The sequence below is a fragment of the Drosophila serrata genome, unplaced genomic scaffold (assembly GCF_035046125.1).
Source record: "Drosophila serrata isolate PLE 108 unplaced genomic scaffold, ASM3504612v1 contig_273, whole genome shotgun sequence".
NCBI lineage: Eukaryota > Metazoa > Arthropoda > Insecta > Diptera > Drosophilidae > Drosophila > Drosophila serrata.
In genome coordinates, this window is record NW_028257171.1 from 203,034 (window position 1) to 228,314 (window position 25,281).

Below are 25,281 nucleotides of genomic sequence, written 5' to 3' on the forward strand. Positions count from 1 at the left end.
TGTGTCCCTCTTATACCCTTTCAGGGTGTTATACTTTTAGTCAGAAGCTTGAAATGCTATGAAGGAGGCATTTCCGGCCCTACAAATCATATATATTCTTAATCAGAATCAAAAGCCGAATCGATCTAGACATTTCTTAAAGAAAAAAAATTTATAAATTTTTTCAATGGAAAATTTTCATAATAAAATTTTTTAAAAATTGATAAAAATCGTAATATTTTAAAATTTAAAATTGAGTGTGCAGATTTATTAACCTATAAAAAACTAACATAGGAAAACTTTCCGGATCAAAATTAAAGCTTTTTTGGCTTAGTTATGATGTTTTGAAACTATGATTTTTCGAAAAAATTGTCATATTATAAATATCAATAAATATTAATTGGTATTTAAGTACTTTATTGATCTCAAATTCGATCCTATAATTCAATTTCAAAGTACAAGGGTATATTAACTTCGCCTTCTTAGTATCTTTTCTTGTAAGATTGTCATATTCTATATAAACATTTTCTTAGAACTCATATAAAATAAGTTGGTTAGCCGGTCAACGTAAAAGAATTTGAATTAAAGCCAAGCTGAAATGCATATATGCATTTTTCCGCCTTCGGTTGACAGACATTCCTCGGTTACGTCATGGAAATGTTTTTTTTTTTGCCAGATTTATGGTCCGTTGGCTGCACATTTTTATGATCGGCTGCCGGAAAAACCAAGCTGAAGACAACATGAATGAACGGCTGCTACCGCTGCTACCACTCTCTCTCTATCTATCTCTCTTTCTCGCTAGCTCTCCATCTCTTTCTCTTTGGGCCATTGCAAAGACCGTTATGCATTTGGCCTGCAATTTCTTTCACCGTTTTAGCAGGTGATGCGAAAGATGCTAAGGTACATAAAGATGTGTACCAAAAAATAAGTTAAACTCTTAAAAGTTTGTACCTAAACTGAACTAATCTTTTAGGAACAAATATTAAAAACAATGATTTTTATTTAATTTTAAACCTTTTTAAATTGAACTTTCAAAAGGATATGAAAATATACTTTTTTAACAATATAAATAATTGTTTTGATATTAAATTAACCTAGCTTAAACTAAGCTTAGTTAGTCTTGATTAATTTTCTAATTGAAATCCACATTTATTGTACATTGTTGTAAGTTAAAGTACCTGTAGGTACAATTAAAGCTCTCCCATCACTGCCTGATGTTGGCTTCATTAACATTTGCACCTCGTAGCCATCAACGGCCAAATATAGCGGTGCTGCCTGCCCGGTTGCCATTCATAAAAAAACAGAGAAAAAAAACAGAGTGAGTGCAGCTAACAGTCAGTTGTTGGTGGGTTTATTTGGCTTATACAACAGCCTGTGCACACTCGTTGTTTTGCCTTTTGCTGTTGTTGTTGTTGTTGTTGTTGTTGTTGGTACACCCGCAACGTGGCCGGGTTCATGTTCATTCATTCAATTTTGCAATCCCCACTCACACACACAAACACAGTAACGCTCACTCACCTGTATTTTCTTTGCACAACAATGTGCTACCCGCAGCAACTCTTTTGCTTTTTCCTCATTTTCTTTTTTTCCTTTTTCTGTTTTGTATTGTTGGCTTTTCTTTTGCTGGCTTTTTCATGAATGAACACAAAAAAAAAAAAAGAATTGCGCACTCAAAAAGTGGCTAGACACCGGCTGCTTCTGCTTTGTGGAACTGGTAATAGTGATGCCAACTAGTTTTGGGCCAAAGTCTTAAGAACAGTGTCTTGGAAGAAGATTCAGAACTAGAAATAAACAAGATGGTCAAATATTGGGTTATTTTACCGAAAATATCTCGGTCACTTCACTAAAAAGTATGCTATGATTTATTTGTATTTTGGAAATATATATATATCATTAACAAATTTATTAAGACATATTATAAGTTGTCTTCATAAGAGAGTTTCTATTAACAAGAACAAGATTAACAAGAATCTTTCTTTATTCTGATAACCGAAATTTCTATACCCTTGCAGTGGAAAATCCAACATAACTTAGTCAAAAATAGATTAATTTCCAATTGGAAAGCAGTTCTATGTTAGTTTTTACCAGTTTAATAAATCTGCATACATACATCAGTTCGAAATGTAAAAAAATTAAGTTTTTTTCAGATTTTTTAAAATTTTAGTGATGTAAAATTTGGACAAAAATTTATTAAAAAATTCGTTTCTTTAATATATGTCTAGATCGATTCAGCTTTTTATGCTGATCAAAAATATATATGATTTATAGGGTCGCAAATGACTTCTTCGCAGGTTTACAAGCTTTCGATTGAAATTATAATACCTGAAAAAGTATAAAAATAGTATTTTTCTTTCTGTGAACTGATTCAGGTTCCTTTCTCTGTCTATCCTTCCCCTTTTCTAACCATCTGTATATCTCTATTTAGTTAGATCTTGGAATGGTAAGAAACCTATAGGCCAGATGGCACACTGTCCGCTGCATTTTAGGTGAAAATGTAATTATGTAGCCATCAAGCATCAACTATTCGTATGCATTCATTGTGCTGCGGTTGCATTCGCCATAATTGTGTGCCACTTGTGCTTTTGCCATTGCTGGTTTTAGATTCGTGGCTTGGGCTTTTGGTAGGTGGGCCAGGTGGGCACACACAGACTGGCAGTCGGAGTCGCATTCAGTCAGAAATGTATGGCCAACGTAATTTGATTCCCACATGCATTTTAATTAAAAGTAAACAACAGAAAGTTTCGCAAATACAGCTCGTCATGCTCACAGAGCACACTGAGGAGGCCGCCCCGCTGCCATTCGGAATCGCATTTACACGTTTGCATGCCAAATGCGAAATGCAAAACTATTTGCAACTATGCGAATCACCAACCATCATCATCCACATCCACCTCTAACAGTCACTTCCACTGCCAACAACGGTGTGTCGCCCACTCATTCACTCACTCACTAAAAAAACACTCACAAAACTCTGTGGCAGAAGCTGCCAGTAGTTAAGGTAATTAGCCACTTTGGTCAGCATTTGTCTGGGTGGACATTAACATCGCCTTTGCATGTGGAAATAATTAGCCATATTATTGGTCGGGTTTTCCTTCTAGCACAAGGCACAAACTTGGACTTATGGATTTCGATTAGTTATAGAAAAAATTATTGGTGAAAAAGCAATGATTTTAATGAAGCATATTCAAGTATTCATATCATTTTAGCAAAGTTGGGAAATGTAATTTATTTCCCAATTGAGAGCAGTTTTTGTTTCTATACATAAGAAGGTTCTTAACTCTTATTAAAACGTTACTAAACATGATAGTCACATTAAAATTTGGGAAGAAATTTATCTAGACTATTTTTGATATCATTCTAACTTAATTTAGCTATTTCTAGATGGCATACCATTAATTAAAATATCACTTAAACATCTTACAACCTAAAACCCTACCCCTTTAATAACTCTCTACCAAAAAAACAACGCAATTACTCAGTGGAAAGCTTAAAAAAATACCACGCAAAATATATATGTTTTGGGGAAATGCTGAAAGGCATAAAAACTAGGTGGATCCAGTGGCGTGACGTCTTCTTTGGTTGGCCCATTCATAAATGGCAACCAGAGATCCGAGGAGGAAGAGCTGAAGAGCAGACCGGACCCAGAAATGTCCATTGTTGGGTGCTTCTTCCACTCTTTTGCTGAATTTCATGAATGAATTTCATTTCGATGTGGTTGTTTTTGCTTTTCGGCGTAGCCTTTCCCATGTTTAGCGTGCCCCGTAGTACTAGAGAGGTATTAAGGCGGATGAAAGGAAGGAAGTGAGGTAAGAAGCAGACAATGCCAATGTTTTCATTAATGCGACGCAGTTGCCAAAAACAACAAAAACAAATTTGCCCCACAAGAAAATAAAAAAAACCCCGAAGGAAGGAAGAGGAGGGGAAAAAACAGAGAAAAAACAATGAATGAATGAATGAGTGAACAACCCAAGTGAATGAGTAAATGAATGAATGTATAAATGGAAAGACGAAAACAGAAACAACAACGGAAACAATTCTTCCTGCCTCACACATACAGAGATAAAATACACTGAAAAATATTATATTACATAAAATGTTGTAGGAATTATTTTTCGGAATTTAATAGATTTTTATTTAAATATTTAAATTTATTTATTAATAATAGATAGATATAAGAACCATCATACTAATAAATGTAGAAAAGGACAAACGGAGAGACAGAGAAACAGACAACTGTATTGACGGACAAACGGACAGAAGAACCAACTTGAAGAAGGACAAACGGACACAATTTGGAAAAGGATAAATGGACACGATGAAAAACGGGCACAAGGGAAAATTTACTTCATTGAATTGACTCTACTTCTGATAAGGAATATATTGTTAAACAATTTACAAATTTTTACAACATTTTTCCCTGTGCATTCCACTCACACAGATACAGTGTATCTCACAGATACGCTCAAAGAGCTTATTGCTTAATTTTCATTCATAAACACGTAGCGGCCGCATTTTCAATGAAATCAAATGCCCAACACACGACGACGACGACGACGACGACAGTTGAAGGAAAGGAAGTTGCCAGCTCGCAAGCGAAATGAAAATAATAGATATCTCTCTATATATATGTGTTGTTTTACATACTGAACTCGAGAAAACGTTAGAATCCGAATAGCGAAACGGAAGTTTACGCTCAACGTGCGGCATTTTCTCGAAATCGGGCATAATTTTCCAATTCCGTAATGAAGAGGAAAAAAACGTTGGTTGTTCCCCGCATTGACATTAATCAGCTGTTTAGGCTGTCTGTCAGTCAATGCGGCAGACATGCCATTAATTTAGTTGTTTTCCATCAAATTTGGCATCATTGGCTGCGTTTAAAAAAACTCTAAACAATCGATTTTGTGCAGTGAGAGAAAAGATACAGATTTTAGATAAATGGGTTGCTTATGAGAGCGAAAAGTATTCTTAAAAAATTTTTGTTGAAAGCTTAAAGGAAATTTTTAAAGGAACAGAGTTGAAGGATCACCAGGGGTTCCAATTTCTACTAAAATTCTCAACTAGTTCTGGCTGCAAGCTAGGTTAATAGCGATACGCTCAAGGTACTGAACGGAAAGGGTTGAAAAATCTCTTTTTACCCTAGCGTTCTTTTCTTTTAAGAAAATGTTTTATCATTTGTTAAACTTTTGCCTCTATTTCGATTAGTATTTTCCTCTGTGTACGCACCTGTCTTGGCTTTCCCTGCGACTTGACTCGACTTTCTCGTGTCATCGATAACACTGAGTGGCGTTCCCACTTGACGTCAGCAGGTGGAAAAGCATCAGCAATGCCAACGGTGGGCGGTGGGTGGCTGAGCCAGCTCTTCTGCTAATTAGCTTTCCGTCCGTGCGTTTTCCTGCCTGCCACTTACGCACTTCCCGCCCACAAATTCTGCGCATTTCCAAAGGCGAAAGGCAAACCAAACGAACGAATGAATGAATGAATAAATGAATGAACGCCTTCCCTCCGCCCATCTCCAATTTCTTTTGGTCTTTCTGCTGATGCTGATTCCGATTCCAATTTGGATTCCGATTCTGATGTCGATTGCGAGTGCTGCTGCGTCAGTGGGGCACGTTCTGATTGTTTGTGCGAAATGATATTCAGTTGGAAATCGGTGTGCCAACTGCCACGTGGAAAGCCAATGGTCCATTGTACCCATCGGCATCAGTTTTTCCATGGCAACAAAAATAACACTTTAAATAAATCTCTATATTTAATTTGAAATATGTCACATGATCTCTAAAGCAAGAAAACGTCTCTGAAGTCATAAGGTATATGTTTTTTTGATTAAAATCATTAAGAGAATCGATTTAGACAGGTCTGTTTTACAGGTTTTCTTCTACAATGTTTTTTATACCCTTGCAGGGTATTATAATTTCAGTCAGAAGTTTGCAACGCAGTGAAGGAGGCACCTCCGACTATATAAAGTATATATATTCTTGATCAGGATCAACAGCCGAGTCGATCTAGCCATGTCCGTCTGTCCGTCTGTCCGTCTGTCCTTCTGTCCGTCTGTCCGTCTGTCCGTTTCTACGCAAACTAGTCTCTCAGTTTTGAAGTTATCTGAATGAAACTTTGTAGTTAGCCTTCTATATACTCTCACTCGTATATATGTCGGAACGGGCCGGATCGGACGACTATATCATATAGCTGCCATAGGAATGATCGGAAAATTTTTACAAAAAAATTTTTAACTTTTTCAGTTTTCAATAGAATTGGATCAAATTTGAGATATAGCCATTTTACTATACTCTACAATTTTGCATAAAATTTTATGAAAATCGGACTACTATATCATATAGCTCCCATAGGAACGATCGAGAAATTAATACAATTAAATTAATAACCTTTTCAGTTTTCAACTGATTTTCATCAAATTTTAGGTATAGGCATTTAATTTAAGTCTTCAATTTTGTGGTAAATTTCATGAAAATCGAACGACTATATCATATAGGTGCCATACAAACGATCGTTTGATGTGGAGGAAAAATGCAAATCAGTGAATGTAAAACTGCAAATATAATATGTATAGGTGAATGAAATGAAAGCAGGTATTACTTACTTCATTGTTTTTTTAACACAAAGATATATAATTTGTATTGTATGGTTTTTTATTCATAGAAGTTCTATCTGCAAGGGTATATAAACTTCGGCGTGCCGAAGTTAGCTTCCTTTCTTGTTTTTAGTTTACACTTTGTGATATTATTTGTTCTTTAACAAGAAAAACCCCTAAAATACATATATTTTCTGAGTAATATGTATTTTTGTTGAGTGCATGGGAGGGTAAGGGTATGGGTCATTTCGCTATCACTTCCGTTTGCATCCGTTTTCCGTTTTACATGCAATTCTTTGGTCTCTGTGCCACAATTTGCACACAACAATAAACTTCCGATTTCATTCATTGTTTTGCTGATTGCAAAACTCTTTCTCTCTGCCGGCTTTTTCTCGGTATTTATTTATTTTTACTTTTTTTTTTTATTCGTACTGTATGTACATTTGTTTGTACGTATATTCGCCTTGCCGTTAGTTACACACACAATTTCTTTTATAAGAGCGTCGAGTTCGCCGTAATGAATGAAAAAAGCTTGTGAATGGGTTAAGCTGTAATTGAATTCGACTTACAATCGAAGGCACTTAGGCAGAAAAATAGCAATTTCATATGACGTCAATGGAGAGGAGACTGTTTACAATGTTTAAATAAAACATTATATGAACTTTTAATACTGTGATTTCTTCTTAAAAAGGGGGAACCTTGATAAATCAGAATTTGAGTGTATTTTAATTAAAAATGAATTTACCAGGAAATTTCTGAGGCTTAAATCGATCTTATTTTGCATTGAGAAGTTGGATAACCCTTTCGGGTTATTTCTTAAGTTGATAAAATTGAGAAATTACAAGGAAATTGAATTAATTTAAGGTAGTTCTAGTGACAATGCGTAAAAATAAAGATTTTTGTATGGTAATACGCATTTTAACTTCTTTCTCTATCAACATTTATAAAATAATAATTTTCAAGATTTCTTTTAACTTTATTTATTTCAAAATACTTTTAAAAACTATCAAAAAAATAAGGAAAGTCTCTTAAGTATCTCTGAAAACCAGTAGCACTTTATCTTAAGCTTTTAAACTTTGCTTCTTTTGCACTAACAAATATTGGTTAATTTATGTGAGTGAGATAAGCTCTCTGACATTTAAATGAATCAGATTAATCTAGTCGATAGGCCGACATTTTAATTTATCACTACACAAGGCATATCGTGGCTGTAAAAAAAAGAGAGTGTAAAAACGAGTTGTTGTTAATGGGTTCAATTGTGGAGTCTTTCATTATTCCGGTCTTATCGCCGGCGCGTGCATATCCGGTGGCGCAATTAAGTCGCTATCGACAGCAAATTCCATTTTGCGCTCCACCATTTCATTCATTCATTCATTCATTCATTCATTCATTCATCCATCCATCCATCCATCTATATATCCATCCATCCATCCGTCCAACCATCCATCCATTCATTCATGTCAGTGCCTCGCACTGCTGCTGCTGCTGCTGTTATTTTTATCAATGATCATTTGTAATCATCTGGCGACGAAATACAAAAAAATAAATACATGCGAGTAAAATAAAAATTGAACATCTTCGATGTGAATGAACTCATCGGGTGGAGGTCTCATTCTCTCTCTCTCAATCTCTAGTGTGTCTCCGCCTTTGAGAAATGTTTCACTTTAGTGGGCTGCTTGTTTAGTTTAGATTTTGTTTTTCTCTTCGATTTTTCTTTTTGTTTTTTTTTTTATTTTCTTTATGGCCAAGCGACTAAAAATAGTCGAAAACTTTTCTTTGGGTCAAATGCTTTTGGGCCAGAGAAATGGAGGGAAATCGTGTATGTTGTACATACTAATAAAAGGCAAAAGTTTAGGAACCACATGCTTGACAACTTTAGTAAAGCGAAGTACGTTTACATGTCTGATTTATTTCGGGATTATAAATAAACTATATTCTATGTCAGGTTAATATTGTTTTGTGGAAGTAAAAGTAAAGTTTTTGCTGAATTTGTAAGCATAATTAAGCTAGCTCTTGAAGAGAAGTAAGGCTTAAGCAATATATATGAAGTTTATACCATAATCCTAATCTAATTTAAAATCTTGTATTTATTTATTTCATTCCAGTATTCTGCCATTCGAATTGGTCCCGTGGTGAAACGCGATGTAATGAAGGCATCCACTATGTTGGAACACGAGGCGCAGTAAGTAAACTCAATTTATTTATCGCTTCTATGTTTACTTTCCCCTCTTTATTTATTTGTTGTTATTTTTCTGGCGGATGGATGTGTCATTTGCGATTATACAATATCGGCAAAGTTCTGGGGAATTTGCTGAATGCGGAAATTTTGTAGTAAATCCCTTTGTAGTGGAAGTTTTCACTATCAAATTCACTTTCGAGGAAGTTTATTGAACTCCCCCATTGAGGGATTTTTTGCAAACAGTAAAAAAAATTGTGTCGACAGCTGGGAATTAGAGACGATGACTGGATCATTCATTATTGATTCACTCGATATACCTATAAATATAAATATTTATTAGTTCACATAGAGTACTTTGAAAGTGAAATACCAGAGGAATTCAATTACAGTCTGTTGGATATTAATTAGCTTCCTGGTTCTTAGATTACATTTAATAAATGGTGTAGTATTCTATAAAATCTTTCCTCTTTAAGAACTTTCTTTCCAAGAACGTGTCCAACATGTAACACCTTCCTTTGTCCATTTACAAGACCTCCAAGATATAGTATCTGTGGTAAAGCCTTCTCTACAACCACATTGTCAGGCGGGGGTCTTATATTTGAACACTTAAAGCAGCAAGAGGTCTACATTGAGGAGGGACAAGAGCAAGAATAAACGACTTTTTGATATATGACAACGAACAATGCAATTTTATTGCCGCTTAACTTCATTAACACAACTTGCCCGTACGTTGTCTACCCGCCAAGTTATAAACAACACAATATGGGCGGATCTTTGAAGATCGTGTGTGATATAGCCGCCGTTAAGGAGCTGATGTCCGATGTCCGATGTCCGATGGTCGTTCGTCGGGTTCGGGTTAAGTGATTCATTTAGCGGCAATCACAATCACAAAATGCACTTTGCTGCAGGCGGCAAAAAGTTGGGGGGGTTTGGGATAAAGACCAGGCCATGATTTATTATATAGAGAGCGAAAAACCTTTAAGCCGGCAGCTTTTGTCTCATTAGCGGCGTTAAGTGGTGCCAAATAGTCCAGTCCACGTATTATGCCATATCTCTAGATATATATATATATATATATCTTTCTCCCGACTCTCTTTCACTTTTGCTGGTAGCAGGCTGATGGCCTCGCCTCTCCCCTATCCAGTTTCCAATTGCAATTGCAAACTATTTTCGTGCTCTGCTTGGCAACAACAAAAGCTGGCGTTGCAGATGCAGATACAAATACAGATGGCGACTTGCAGATACATTTACGGCCCACTCAAATTACGCTGTCACATGCGCGAAAACAGAAAACCTCGAACAGAAAAAAATATATAAAGAAAAGAAATAGGGTTAAAGAAAAAGATAGAATACAAAGTCGACAATAGAATACCCGGGCTTGAGTTTTTTAAAAATCAGTACATACTTTTAACTATTTATATTCTATGAACTATATTTACTTAATGCAAGACAAAAGAAACTATCTAATGTATTGTTTTCTTTATGTTATGTACATTATACCCTTCTAACGTTTAATTACAGGGTACAAAAGAGTAACAAATAATAGAAATCTAGCCACAATTGTATCTGGTATCTGGCCAGAGTATCTTGTATCTTGTATCTACGCCCAGGCCAAAGACGGAGCATTTCCGTTTGACGCACTCACTCACTTCCGGCGTCGCAACATCGTCGCTGTTGGCCCTTTTTTTTTCTGCGCATGCGTGCACCGCGCACTGAGTTATGCCCGCTTTTAGGCAACGCATCCGCCAGATACTTGCCCATTCCCCCCACTATCTTTTACTATGTGTGGCTTGGCTGACTCTGCTCTTCATTTATTTATGATTTTTACGCGCTTGGAATTTTCGAACCATAAAATTTTGCATTTAACGCTGCCGAGCCAAGAGTGCTCATAAAAATTGTCTGCCTTCAGCGGAGAGTGCCTTCTTCAATGGGTTTCTCTTTCCTTTTTCAATATACATATATCTGTACGCTCCATAAAATCCTTAACTGTTTTTATGTGATCTTTTATGCATAAAATTGGTTATTGTCCACTCCGAAAGTGATTTAAGGTTCTTGAGAGGATTTTGATCAATCGTTTTTGAAATTGGAAGTATATTTAGGGGCTGGAATTTATCAAGATATTTATTTATGCAACATTTAGGATCTTCCCACCATAGAGTGAAGATATAGTCATATATCACAAACTAATAGCTTATGTTCTTTACCCTTTTCTGGCCTTATATCTCCTTAATAATTATGTTGGCTTTATTAATAGCCCATAACTCATAGTTCGATTAGTCGCGGAACCTTTCCTAAACTGCTTCGCCTCTTTTAAGCTTCATTTTTATATGTTTTATATATGTACATATATAAACAAGAAAGATCCCCAAAAGTGCCCCTCATTAGTTGACTTTGGTACCTTTTCCTGTCGGCTTGGAGAGTTGTTTCAATTCTCCTCGAAATGCCAACCATTTCCTGTCATTTGAAAGCCCCATCACACAAGGCAAAAGTTAACCAAGCTAAACAAACAGCCGCGCAGAGATCTCTTGGATTTAATTTCTGTTGTCCATTGGGGTTGTTGTGATTTCAATTATTAACGCTTCCTGGTGCCTTGGCTCTGTCAGATCATTAGGCCAACTCTTGTCTTTGCCAGACAGGAAGAGCCGAGATATTGCTGCTTTTGCTGCTGCTGTTGCAGTGGTGTCATTATCATTATTCGTATTATTATTGTTATTATTATTATGCTCGTTGCTGCTTCTGACTGCATATACTTTTAATTGTTTTAAATTGCTCGGCCTCTCCTCCATATCTCTGTATTTATTCATCTTGTTTTTCGTCCGCCCATTTAGGTATGCAACGATTCTGGCTTTCGATGTGAAAATTGAGAGGGAGGCACAGGAAATGGCAGATTCTTTGGGCGTGAAAATATTCCAAGCGGACATTATCTATCATTTGTTCGACAAGTTCACCGCCTATCGAGAGGAACTTAAGCAGAAGAAACGCGAAGAGTTCCGATCTGTTGCTGTATTTCCCTGCAAGCTAAGGGTAAGTAGAGTAATTTTAATTTTTAGAGAGTTAAGAACTGTTTTTAGATATAGAAAAAGGTTTAAAAATAGTATTTCTATATATTTTCCAACTTTAATGAGTTTCAAGAAAAGTCCCCCTTAGGCATATAATCAAAACTACCATAGTTTCCCAGTCACACTCATTTCTTCTAGTGTTCTCATCAGTTTTCTTTAAATTAAAGACGGAAACGCAAAGATTTCGTTGTCATTATGGGTATTATTTTAATGCCATGGTATGTTCGTGTTCCATTTCTGCAATTACCCCCGAAAGCTACAGGTGTAAAATGCAATCTCTGCCTCTAAAGAAAATGAGAACTGGGAACTGTGACTGGTGTTGTTACTAGTCCCCTAGAATGGGTCTCCAGCTGAGTCTCTCCCTCATGTCTGGTCTCGATGCTGGCTTAATGATGCTGGCCAACAAGAAATAGCCAATAGACGGGCTAAGCCACTCAGCAAGCGATTAAAGCCTTTGGATCCCAACAGACGCCTGCATCACGTCCACACTTCCTGCTCAAATAATGTTTAAGCAGCATATTTGATTTATAGGCAATCATTAGATTTCGGTCGTATGCAATGCTGAGACTACTCAACACACGCCACACTCCACTCGGGGCCACTTTTGGACCGCACTCTGGATCCACTCTGGACCACTTCTGGCCACTGGGCTCCCACTGTGCTGGTAATTGGACACACAGCGCACAGCTGTTATAGTTGTATTCCTTCTCTAGATCTTTGGATCTCTCTCCTACACTATAAATAAGATATAATAAATATAAAGCAAAGGCTAGAAAGTACATTTTTAAAATGAGAATAGGTTTTAGAACCTTTTATGGTTTTATGCATCTTATATAAATCCTCATTCTTTCTTTGACAAGTATTCAATATATATTTTACTTTAACGAATATATATATAGTTTAAAGATATTTAATGTTAATTTTTCCCTGTGCATATATTCCCTGCTTGAACGCAACCATTCTCTAGGGGCCAAGACTCAGTCGCTGGTCTTGTAATAACAATGACGTTGTTTAGTTTGAGTTATTAACTCGCCTTCTGTCTTTAGAAGAGGAACTTGGGCTTGGGAGCTGGTGCATGTGTGCCGCCTGTGCCAGATGGAAATGGGAGTTGGGGGGAAAACGTGTTCTCTTTGGCCACCACTTTTTTCTCCACTATTTTCCCCGGCCAATGTACGAACCATTTTCCATGGCAGAGCTCACTGGCCTGACTCTGATTGTGCTGCAGGCGGCACATCCCATTTGAGGCCTTCTTCAACAGTTGACGCAACGGAAATTAAGTTGTTCTTGGCATAGTCAAAGTGGTTTTTGGACTGGGGTTACTTGCACTCTAGAAACTTGGTTGCCACGAAAGAAAAAATGCACTAGGAAATATAGTTTATATAAATTTGAAGTCAAAGAAACTAAAAGGATTTAAAAAACTCTAAGAAAGAAGCAACCATTAAGCTCTAAGATATGTCTTTACATTTACATATATGGTACTTAATCTTTAAATAAGCACTAAAATGCTGTAGTAACTGCATTTAAAAGTGTAATATTTCCCCATTGACTTAAAGTTGTTATGCTAGCTCCTAAAATCCGTTGCTGGCATCGCCTCAGTCACCATAATTATCAGACATTATTTAAAAAGTAGTTAAGATCTAAAGCCGGCCCATTGTTATCGATCGTTCCCAACTGAGCCGCTTATTAGTTATAACCCAGAAAATCATGGTCTATCTAACAGTCATTGATCTAATAATAATTCTCCGTTCCTTCGTTTCTTCCTATATCTCTTCGATCCACAGATACTGCCACATTTCATATTCAACAGTCGAGATCCGATCGTGATGGGCGTGATGGTGGAGAACGGGATTGTCAAAGTGGGCACTCCAATTTGTGTGCCCAGCAAGGAGGTAAGTGTGCACTGAGAAAATAATCTTAAATTATAGTTCATTATGGTGTTATAGATAAAATATCTATTGCAAATTATTATGGTGTAACCTCGAACTTTATAAGATATTAAGTGATGAGTTTTGGGGTGGTGAGAAAGATCTAAGGAATAGTAAAAGATACTCTTGAGATCTCAGATATGTGTTCATATTTTAATCATATTTTACATTTTTTCTCTCTGCTTACAATCTATTAATATTTATTCCCTAGCAAATATTTAACTATTCATGCATTCTGCTCACCACAAAAGGTTCCTTTCAACCTAACTCTATAAAAGCGTAAATATAAGAGATATATATACAAGTATATATAGTATAGGATAGGAACAGTGTAGATCATCTTGGTTGTCCGGGGGCTGTTCTATTCGCACAATGGAAATCCTTGTCTTCGAAATCGTGTCAAGTATCGAGTATTCAAAGGAGGCCCATGGAGCTGATTGTTTGATTTGCTACCTTTGGCAGGGTGAGAGTGTAAGAGTAAGAGCTTTTCATTGTTTGCACAGGTGCAAAGGCCTCTACATTATATTCCCCTATATATACCAGCATATTTATTCTCCTTGGATAGTTCAATTGTGTGTTGGTTAGCTGGGCAAATAATTATTAGCTCATCGCTCAGAACAAATTGCGACGCAAAATGCTTTCGAAATTCCATCATAATAAGCAACAGCGACTGCGGTCCTTCCGTTGATGGTTGTTAAGGAGAGAGAAAAAAATAAAAAGAAGTATATATAAAACGACATCGAAGACGACACTCATTTCAATTTATGCACCGACATGTCCTGTTTCCCGTTTGGCCAAAGACAACAACTGTTTCCTTTCCAAGCCAAGTGGCTGGACTTGGCTACCTTCTTCTACTTCGATCTTGTGCCAAAGGGTTTATGTTCTGCTTCCTTTTGACTTTTTTTTTTAGCAGGCGAAGGAGCTCCGGAGATTGAAGTTGGTGCTGGTGGAGAGAAGGGGCATTCATTGGCAATTATAACTTCCTCAATTATCCAAGAGAACGCTGCTAAGCTGTGCGCTTCCCGTCATTCATCGTCATTCTTTTTAACGTCTTCCTCCTCAACTCCTCTAGCTCCTCCAAGCTCTGTGTGTCTTTTTGCCATTTGCTTTTTAGTTTTTGCCCAGCTTTAAAGCGGATTTTTGTACGGGGAAAATACCCTAAGATATTTCAAGAGACGTTTTGTTTTATTAAATGAGAGGGAAAGCTAGATAAAAGTGGAACAAAAGTGGGCAAATTTATTTGTAAATGTTGTAGAACAAGACTTCATTTGTAGATGACTTAGTATTAATATATAATATTAATATAATTTCTACCTTCTCTAGGGAATATCTCATTCGGTGATAGCCTGGCATAGTCCCTGCTCCTGCTCCTGTTCCTGCTCCAAACCGAACCCCTTCCTGATCCAATTCTACTTTAGATCTGCACTTCATTTCTGCCCAAGAATGCTGGGCCATCGTCTTGATCGTCGTCGTTGCTGCTTTGTCGCTTTTTTGCCTTTTGCGATTTCCGTTGACTCGCAGCTGGGGGAGCTCCGCTCCACTCTCTGCTCCAGAAAGAAAGGGTTGGGGTCTCTCCTCCAGGTTGCTGTGGCAGCCCCTTGTCTTCTTGCTTCTTTGAAAGCGACAACTTCCTTTACTCAGCGTGTGTGTGTGTCTGCGCATGCGTGCCGGTGGTGCCTGCCAGATGGTCCGTCTGTCTTTCTCTCTCCCCGGTCGTTGATTACATTTATTAATTATATAATTAAATCTGTAATAGCAGGCCCAGCACACTCTGATCACTTGAGCTCCGGCTTTTGTTTCTGCTCTTCGCGTAATTGTTTCGAACTGGCCCAAAACACATCCGTTCTCACACATGAAAGCAGGGACAGATCCAATGTAACCACTTCCACTTCCTTTTCGTTTCGTTTTTGGGGTTTGCCATTGAACAGGTGACGGATCAACCCTTAACCCTCGACAATTGGGGTTATTTGTCGTTTGCAAAGTGTCAAAATGTGGTAACAGGATATCATGTCTGCAGGCAGAGTTCGTTGGGGTTAATCTCAGGGTGAGGGATCAATGACAGGTCAGAGAAAGAGAGAGGGTTCAGTGGTCTTGGGGTTAAGTAAAAAGAGGGAAGTGATTCCCCCAGAAAGTTTAAAGTTTAAACAATATCTGCATTTTCCTAAGGGTAAACATCAACACAAATCTAAAGAAGGCCAATTTTATCTAAAGAAATGATGATGATCTCAATGGGAATACATTTCCTCAATCCAACCACTTCCTTCTCGATTCAAATTCAATTAAAAATTTCCCCCAAAAAAATATCCAATTGTTAATCAACAATCTACCTGAGGGTCACCGTGGCTAATTAAGCAGCGATCCCATCCGATCTGATCCCATACGATCAGGCCTCAGGGCCGTTTGTTTATCCTCCGGTCTCATCAGATCCGCCTCGATCTGCCCCCAAAATGCTCGTACATCAAAGAGTTTCACTTTATCGAAGAGGCACAATCTAAGCCAAACACGCCCCACTCTCGCACATCCTCGCATCCGCATCTCCCACTGACTGACATCACCATTCCCCATCCAGGCGAGTGACTCCACCGGATCAGCGATCATCTGCATCCAGTCTCTGCCTCTGCCTCCACTTCCACCTCTTTCCCGACCGGGGAATACATTTATTTCGCCTCTTGCCTCTGCACTTAAAAAACCCGAAGCCAAAACCAAAACCAAAACCAAAACAGCAAACGGAAGTTGGAGGCGTTACCCAGCGCCAAATCCAAATCCGTCAGTCACTTAACATATGGACGTTGCGAACTGAATGTGTTTGGGTCTACAAGCAATTTATTTAGGAGGGGAAATGTCTATGGCTACAGTTGAACTTCTATAAAATCTATATATTTTTAGGGTTTATAAAAGCATAGAGAATGTTAAGTATTGAGATCATCTTTAAAGGATCTTAAAAGATTGATTTAAAGACTAGAATAAACTTTAAAAACTCATAACTAAGCCAAAAAATCAATTATTTTAATTCGGAAAGCTGTTCTGTGTTAGTTTTTACCAGGTTAATAAATCTGCATACTAAATTTGACATTTTTTTACATTTTAATTTTTGCCACATTATTGAATATTTTAACGAGCCCTTATAAAATTTCGAAAAAATTTCAAAAATTTTTTTTTGACCGGACATGGCTAGATCGATTTGGATTTTTATGCTGATCAAGAATATATATGATTTATAGGGTCGGAAATGACTCCTTCACTGAGTTTTAAGCTTCTGACTGAAAGTGTAATACCCTGCAAATAATAAAATAATAAATTAATCTAAGCTTAAATCTCAATTCTTTTTTAAACAGATCTCACCTTTAAAACCATTATTGTATTGGTTTAATATAACTATTAATTTAAATTTATATAAACGTATTATTTTGAATATATAAATAATATACTTCAAAAGAATAAATTAACCTCATGTTAAGGTGTATTATCGAACCGTTTAATTCAAATTTTTCTGAGTGGATTAATCATAACCAATTCATTCACAAATAAATTTTAAAAAATTTTCAAAATATATAGTATAAATAAATATTCTACCATTTACCAAATATCTTTTGATTTCTATTTAAAAAACCTTTCGAATCTCCACTGTATATGTCTCAACTCTGGCTACTGCCTAAAGACGGTCTTTAAAGCCAAGGGGACTGACTCTGGACTCTGGCAGATCACTTGCAAGATCGTCTTGCATATGTGTATATAGATATTATTTTGTGGCCTGTTGTTGCCATTTAACCAGACCCAAAACCCAAACAGCAAACCCCGAACTCTGAATCCGAAGCCAGAGCAAAACCGCAGAGAAACCAGAAATCTGGTGGCAGAAAGAGTTTTCGGTTGCAGCTCCCCGGGAGATGGAGCTGGAGCTGGAGATCGAACGAGGAACGAGGAGCGGCGATCGATATCTTTTAATATTTTCATTCATGCCTCAAGTGTTTGCGGCTGTAGCGGAAATGAAAGCTCATTCGAGGCGCTGCTACTGCTAGTTTTTGTTAATTAAATGCCTCTGGGCTCTTGCAGTTTTCGATTTTTATACAAGCTGATATATATACAAAAGTATCTCTATATAGTAGCTGTTTGCCTTGGACCACTTCGATCCCCTCCCGGGTTCTGTTGTTGATCTTGCCTAATTTATGGGCTGCGAGTTAAATTTAAGTAGGTAAGGGTGTCGCCACTGCCCCTGTTTCTTTCTGTTTTCTTCTTGATTATTATTATTTTCCCCCCAAAACAGACTGACTGACTGCCTGCCTGAGCATTTAAGTGCAAGATTTAAGTATTATTTTTTATTTCGCCGGTTGCCTCAATGGTTAAGCCTTCATGGCTTATGACTTCCGTTGTCGCCTCAATGAAATTCAAGCGGATCTACGCAATTCTTTTCGCTGATTTCACTGATTCTTTGACGAGTGAAAGAGGGGGGTCTTACGGGCTTTGTCAGGAATGTTTAAGTGTAAAATATCAATGATTTTAGACTCATTATTATTATAAAACTAAGGATCTTAGATCTCCCAGAGAATCCTCTTACCGAATTTGAGAACCTGCAAAGAGTATCTCACTATTCAGATTACAAACGATAATTTCCTGGACACTTACTTCCTCTTACGGATGTCGGAACTGCGTCATCTTTCGCTTCACAGTTTTGGGGGTTGCTGTTCTTCTCACGAAATTCAAATCGGTTTTGCGGATACGTGTGCGACAAAAGAACACTTTAAACAATGCCACAACATGGGGCACACATAATAATAATAATAACTGCTAAGGAGGATGGCGATGAAGCGATAGAAACAGCGCTAAGAACCGGAACAAGTAATTAAATTCAAAAGAAGTCGATGGGGAGGGAGGAGAGAGACCTACGGAAGCCGATTGTCGGTAGTCCAAAGACAGGCAGCTGCAGTTTCTTTTTTTTCTTTCTTTTTCCTCTTTCCCATTCAGCTGGCAGAGGCAAAACGGAAGTAGAACGGAAGTGAACGCTTCCGCACGTAGGAAACAAATGAATGGGAGCACTGAAAGAAAAAGAAAAGAAGGAAAGGTATAGAAGGGAAAATGTAAATTTCTTAGGTATGTGTTCAGGAAGCTTGAAAGTTACTTAAGATATTTATTTCATTAAGTTCTCAACTCTTTAAGTTGCTTAAAATCTCGGAAAATAATTTTAGAATATTACAAATTATTTAAAAATTTTTATAGTATTTTTTCGATCAGTGTAAGCCCATAATTTTATGAATGAAAAATACAGATAGATGGTGTACTCATGGCAAAAGTGTGCTGAGGTTGCCAGCTGGCCGAGGTCAGGAGCTAGAGGGAAGGAGACTCTGACAGATCCTGTAACGGAGTGCATCGGAAGTGCAGGATCCGGAAAGGAAGTATATGGAATACAGTACAGTAAAAGGAGTATAGTATGTGTGTCTCCTGAACGTGCCCAAGTCGAGGCACAGCGGAAATTCATCTTATGAATGAAAAACTGTGAAAACTGAGGGGGGAATTTTTCATGAATGAAACCATCTACTAGATACATTTGTATCTTATTATGATAAGCAGGCAGGCAGCAGAGGAGATTTCATAATGGAAACAGTTGGAAAAACATGTGGGCGCACACACATTTTATATATACTATATATTGTGCTTTTGCCTGTATCTATCGGATAGACAGTCACAATAAAAGCTTTTAATATAAAATAGAGCAAACAGACCATAACGAAATAGTGGCAACGACAACAAACCGCTCAGAACACCAAAACTCATGAATGAAAACTACAAATACACAAGTTGATACAATAAAATGGAAATAAATATGGTAAAATGGGAAAAAGAGAAGCAGGTGTAGAGAGAGGGAATAGTAAATATGGTGTTTTAGTTACTGTTTTTAGTTCAAACTTAAAGTTGGCACATTTTAAGTGTTTATTTTTGTGGAGGAAATATTATAGAACTACAGGAATATGACAGAAGACTTGTAGGTGCTTTTGTTAAGTAAAAAAGTGTGGTTGGAGTAATGTATAATAATAATTAATAATTAATATATTACTACAAAAATAGTAAATAATGTTGTATATTAAATATATAAACCTTTAAAGGTAATTTAATATGATTTACAAAGATTTGTAGGACATTTATGTCTGAATATGTTTTTTGGGTCTATAAAGTTTCTCTTAAATTTATCTAAATAAAATTTATAGTTCATCAAGACATAATCCATGATTTTTCAAAGTAATTTTACCACTTAATTGTTCCAAATAACCTACACTTATATTACAATTAAAATACTAAATATTCATAGTAATCTAAGCTTCCAAGATATATTGTTTTTATTGTTATTATTAGATTTCCCCACCCAAGAGCAACTTTCCTTTGCCGCAAATTGATTATGGAGCTATTATTACTGCCACTGTTTTCGCTATTATTTTTTGTTTTCTGCTAAACATTTTGCACAAAGCGGTAACAGTAAGAAAATCTACGATTGTATTGGTGTGTATCTATGTGTCTATCTGTATGTTTGCTTGTTTTGTGCCTCGCTTTCGTTTCATTCATAAAAATGCTTATTTCCTGTTGTTGCCTTGACTATTGCCTAGGCCATTCCGGATGGTGGGAGGGGACGGGGGAGGGGCTTTGGCGGTCTTCGTGTTTCGACTGCCATAAAATACGAACACTCGGATACACTCGAACTCACAGATACACACACACACACACAGACATATGTGGAGAGTCATTCAGGCAAACGATAAGATAGTAAAATCCGCTTAGATACGCGTTTTTTTGTTCTTCTTGTGCAGCTACAACTACGTCTATGTCTTCTGTTTTTTGCCCTGCATTTGTAAATGTACTGAGAGAAATTTGGGTTAATTAATTTAAGTTAATTCTAGTTACATTCTGGGTGTGCCAAAAGTACCAAGAGATATTGGAGGGGAGTACCTATTACTAGGGAGTTTTTAAAGGGAAGAAGATCTTGTCTTATTTAAATTATTTTAAAATCGAACACAAAAAATGAAGACTAGATTATATAAATGCTTCTGTCATTGCCAATGTTCATCTTCAGTTCCTTAAATAATATTTTTGCTTTATTTTAATTAAGTAAATGTTTAATAACAACTTGGGAATGAAAAGAAGTCCCATAAATTGTCTTAACATTGTTATAAACATTTCTTGTTGTCAAGAAATGTAGCATATATTTTTAAAAGCTACAAATATAGTTTATCTACTTATTTCTTACGATTTCAATGTTCATTATCAGTATTCTAAATATATATTAAATATATTTTTACTAAGCCAAGAAACCCTTATTCAATCCTTCTAAGCTTTCCCAAAAAAACACTATTTATTTACTGTTTCTTGCAAACCATACCACCCTTTTCTGTACATGTATCTGTATCTACGAGTGCCTTATATCTAAATATATATGTGTATATATTTATTTTACTATGAAAATAAACAGCAAGCGCAACAGCAACAATGGCTGCGATTACAAATGGCAATTGCAATAAAAGCAGACCGACCCAGCGACCGGCCAGCAACAACAAAAGAAATTAGCGTAATTAGCAAATTACTCGCCGCTCTCTGTCTTTTTATACCCTTGCAGGGTATTATAATTTCAGTCAGAAGTTTGCAACGCAGTGAAGGAGGCACCTCCGACTATATAAAGTATGTATATTCTTGATCAGGATCAACAGCCGAGTCGATCTAGCCATGTCCGTCTGTCCGTCTGTCCGTCTGTCCGTCTGTCCATCTGTCCGTCTGTCCGTCTGTCCGTCTGTCCGTTTCTACGCAAACTAGTCTCTCAGTTTTGAAGCTATCTAAATGAAACTTTGTAGTTAGCCTTCTATATACTCTCACTCGTATATATGTCGGAACGGGCCGGATCGGACGACTATATCCTATAGCTTCCATAGGAATGATCGGAAAATTTTTACAAAAAAAATTTTAACTTTTTCAGTTTTCAATAGAATTGGCTCAAATTTGAGATATAGCGATTTTACTATACTCTACAATTGTGTATAAAATTTTATGAAAATCGGACTACTATATCATATAGCTCCGATAGGAACGATCGAGAAATTAATACAATTAAATTTATAACTTTTCCAGTTTTCAGCTGATTTTCATCAAATTTGAGATATAGCCATTTCATATAAGTCTTAAATTTTGTGGCAAATTTCATGAAAATCGGACGACTATATCATATAGGTTCCATACAAACGATCGTTTGATGTAGAGGAAAAAAATCTGTGACTGTAAAATTGCAAATATAATATGTATAGGTGAATGAAATGAAAGCAGGTATTACTTCATTGTTTTTAAACACAAATATATATAATTAATATTGTATGGATTCCTATTCACAGAAGTTCTATCTGCAAGGGTATATAAACTTCGGCGTGCCGAAGTTAGCTTTCTTTCTTGTTTTGTATTATTTTTTTATATTTTTTTTGTATTTTTTTTTTATTTTGTATTTTTTTTTTTATTTTGTATTTTGTGATTTTTGCCTTTGCTTTTTGTTTTTGTGGCTTGGAAATTGACGTCGTCGTTTGCTGTTTTCTGTTTGGTTTTATTTTCGCTTCGCTCGGTCAGTTGGTCGCCTTCGTCACATTTCAGTTTTTCTTGGCCGGAAATGCTGAATTTGCACAAAAACCGACGGAAAACTGGCATAAAAATGTTCTTATTTTCAGCAAATGCCTTCTTCCTCTCCCTTTTTTTTCCACCCATTTACACGCGCACCCAAAATAAATATACTTAATTGACGTTTGTTTAATCGCGAAAATGCTCGTTTTTCTGAGAGGAAAGAAGGTGCTGCTGCTGCTGCAAGCCATAAAAAATAGCATGCAAAAATTATATAAAAATAAAGGAAATAAAAAGCAAAGCCGGGGAAACACACGTAACACCTACGCAAAAAAAAGAAGAAAAATTGTTCAACTAAATGGAACAATAAACCGGCAGCAGAAAAGGGCTGACAAAATGTCTGGCAAAGATTCCGGTTGAGGTTGAGGTTGCCCCCCAATGATGTCGTTTCCCCTTTGTATCTCTTAGCTTCTGTTTATTTTAATTTTTTTTTGGTTACATTATGGTCATGTCGTAATAATTCACCAGTGTTTAAGATCACATTGCTGATTATCTTTGAGGGAGAAACCCAAAAAGAAGTCTGGCAGATAGCAGAGATAAAAGAGCTGAATACGTTTCTGGGTAGTATAGGTCAAGTAATGCATGAATTGAAACGATTTATTAATAAAATGAAGTGTTTATATCTCAATTTTAATGAAAATCTTTTGAAAACTGCCAAAATTATAATTTTTTTTCCCTAAAGCTGTAGGATTGTTCCTATGGCAGCTATATATATGTATATATATAGTTCACCGATTTGCCATGCTCCGACTTATATACTAGTAAAATTATATAGAAGAATAACTCCATTGTTTCATTCAAACAGCTTGTTCTTAAATTTGGTCATAAAACAAATCTCGCACATCTGTGCATATGTGTGCATATTCCCAACAGGTTCTAACATTCCCGGAATGAAGTGACTGCTGCCGGCCAAGTCTCAGAAATGTGTTGTGTTACAAAAGTTGCAAGTCATTGTTTATTAGTGCTCAAAGTTAGTTAGTGATCATACATACTTACTGCTTATAGATACTTACTGATCATAGTTACTTACTGGTCATAGAAACTTACTGTTCAGAGTTAATTACTGCTCGAAGTTAATTACTGATCATAGTTACTTAATAATCATAGTTTTTTAATGTTTATTGATACTTACTGATCATGTTGATGCTGATTAATAATATATATTTTTTATTTGGTCGGAGATGCCTCCTTCACTATATTAGGTAATTTTTGTTTCCTAATTATATTGTAAAAATTTCCATAGAATCCCATACCTCGAAACAATTTTAACTATTTGTTTACAGCAACTTCAAGTAGATGGTGAAATACTTACTAGCTTCCGGCACTTGACTCCACTTTCGTTAAACAAACAAAATTGCGAATCTACTTGAGGTTTCTGTGTTTTTTATTTGGTGTATGAGGCCAGGGGAAAACCCTCGATGAGATAATATTTTATGGTGGTGAGACCTCAGCTTTCATCACTCGCAGAACCTTTGAGACTTCTAGCGAATAAATAAATATTAATAATAGCCATCAAGTCAGGCATTGAACTTGATACGAATTTTTGGTTAAAGATAACTCCACCTGTTGAACTATTTCTATTCCATAGAATTTTGGTGCGCATTCACTTCCTTCAGAGCAGAGTCCAATGGAACTTGCATTATCACCTGTTGTTTATAATTTTTTTGTTCGTTCGTTTGATTCCTTATCACGACGTTCATCAAAAGGTATTCATCAAAGCCCAAGGGTTCAGAGCTTCAATTTCATTCACTTGGCCTCATAATTGATTGTTTTGCACTTGGATTAATTTGGCTTCTTCCCCCCTTGTTGGCCTTCCCATAACCAGAACAGAACAGAAAACAAATGCTATTGATATTTAACTGATTAATTGGCAGCTGGCGGGTATCTATCAAGTATTTCCGATGCCCGATAACACACGGCGTTAACCCGAAATGAAACACAAAAATGAATTAAACAATAATCAATGAGTTTTAATTTTCGCTTTCGAGTGCTGCTCAACTAAAGCGTTAATAGCAAAACCACAGATACTAATCATAGGAACACCTTGGCAACTGTCAATTTATAAGGTTTTCCCTAGGGTTGGGGGTTTTTTGTTGTCAATATTTGATATATTTATCACCAGTAGGCAGTTATTTTTAGACAAGATGATTGGTAGTATGGTATACTTTGTAGTTGTTGCTAAAATCCCTTAAAATAATATATAATTCTTGTAAAGCTTTGAGCAAGTTCCCTTAACTTATGAAGGTACTTTTCAGACCTTTAAAACTATCAGAAACAAGTTACTAATCATTTCTAATCAATGGAGCTTGCTGCTTCTGTTGCTGTTGCTCTTTAACACCTTGGCAACACCCACCTGAGTTTTGGTTTCATTTGCTCACCTTAATTTTAATGTTCATGCTGATGTTGATGATGATGATGAGGTTGCCCACAAACTTCCTGTGAGTGAAAGATTTTCTTTTTTTCAACTTGGCTACTACTCCTACGAGTGTTGATTGTGGGCGTTGTGGGCGTTTGCTGCACTGCAGCAAAGATGGGAGACTCAAGAGATTTGGAGGAGCTGCGAATGCCGCAGATACTGGAGATGCTAATGAGCATGACTAGACATATGGTGCGGTGCCTGATGCTACTTCTTCTGCTGCTGCTACTTATATTTTTTTCTTATTTTATTTTACTATTTTTTCTGGTCTTTCCAATGAATGAATGGCTTAGTGCGGCCTGGCTTATTTTGGTAGGTGTTGCTGGCATTGTTAATGCCGTTGAAAGCCATGTTTGCTGGGCGTTGCATGACGAGAGATGAGCTGAGGTCTTTATGGACAGTTTTGGAGTAAATTTAGGGATGGCTAGCACTCTTTTGAATGTAGTTACAACCCACAAAATAACTATATATAAGTATAGAACAATTGGCTTGCTTTATAAACT

General features: G+C 36.5%; 1 protein-coding gene across 1 annotated transcript in view; it reads left to right on the plus strand.

Moving 5' to 3' along the window:
* The window catches only part of eIF5B (eukaryotic translation initiation factor 5B), a 45,039-nt gene that overhangs the window by 10,006 nt on the left and 9,752 nt on the right, over positions 1–25,281 (plus strand). The window contains exons 5-7 of the mRNA XM_020944345.2: positions 8,674–8,750; positions 11,576–11,771; positions 13,588–13,695. Coding sequence (XP_020800004.2) covers positions 8,674–8,750; positions 11,576–11,771; positions 13,588–13,695 — 381 coding nt within the window. The remainder of the gene's footprint in view (positions 1–8,673; positions 8,751–11,575; positions 11,772–13,587; positions 13,696–25,281) is intronic.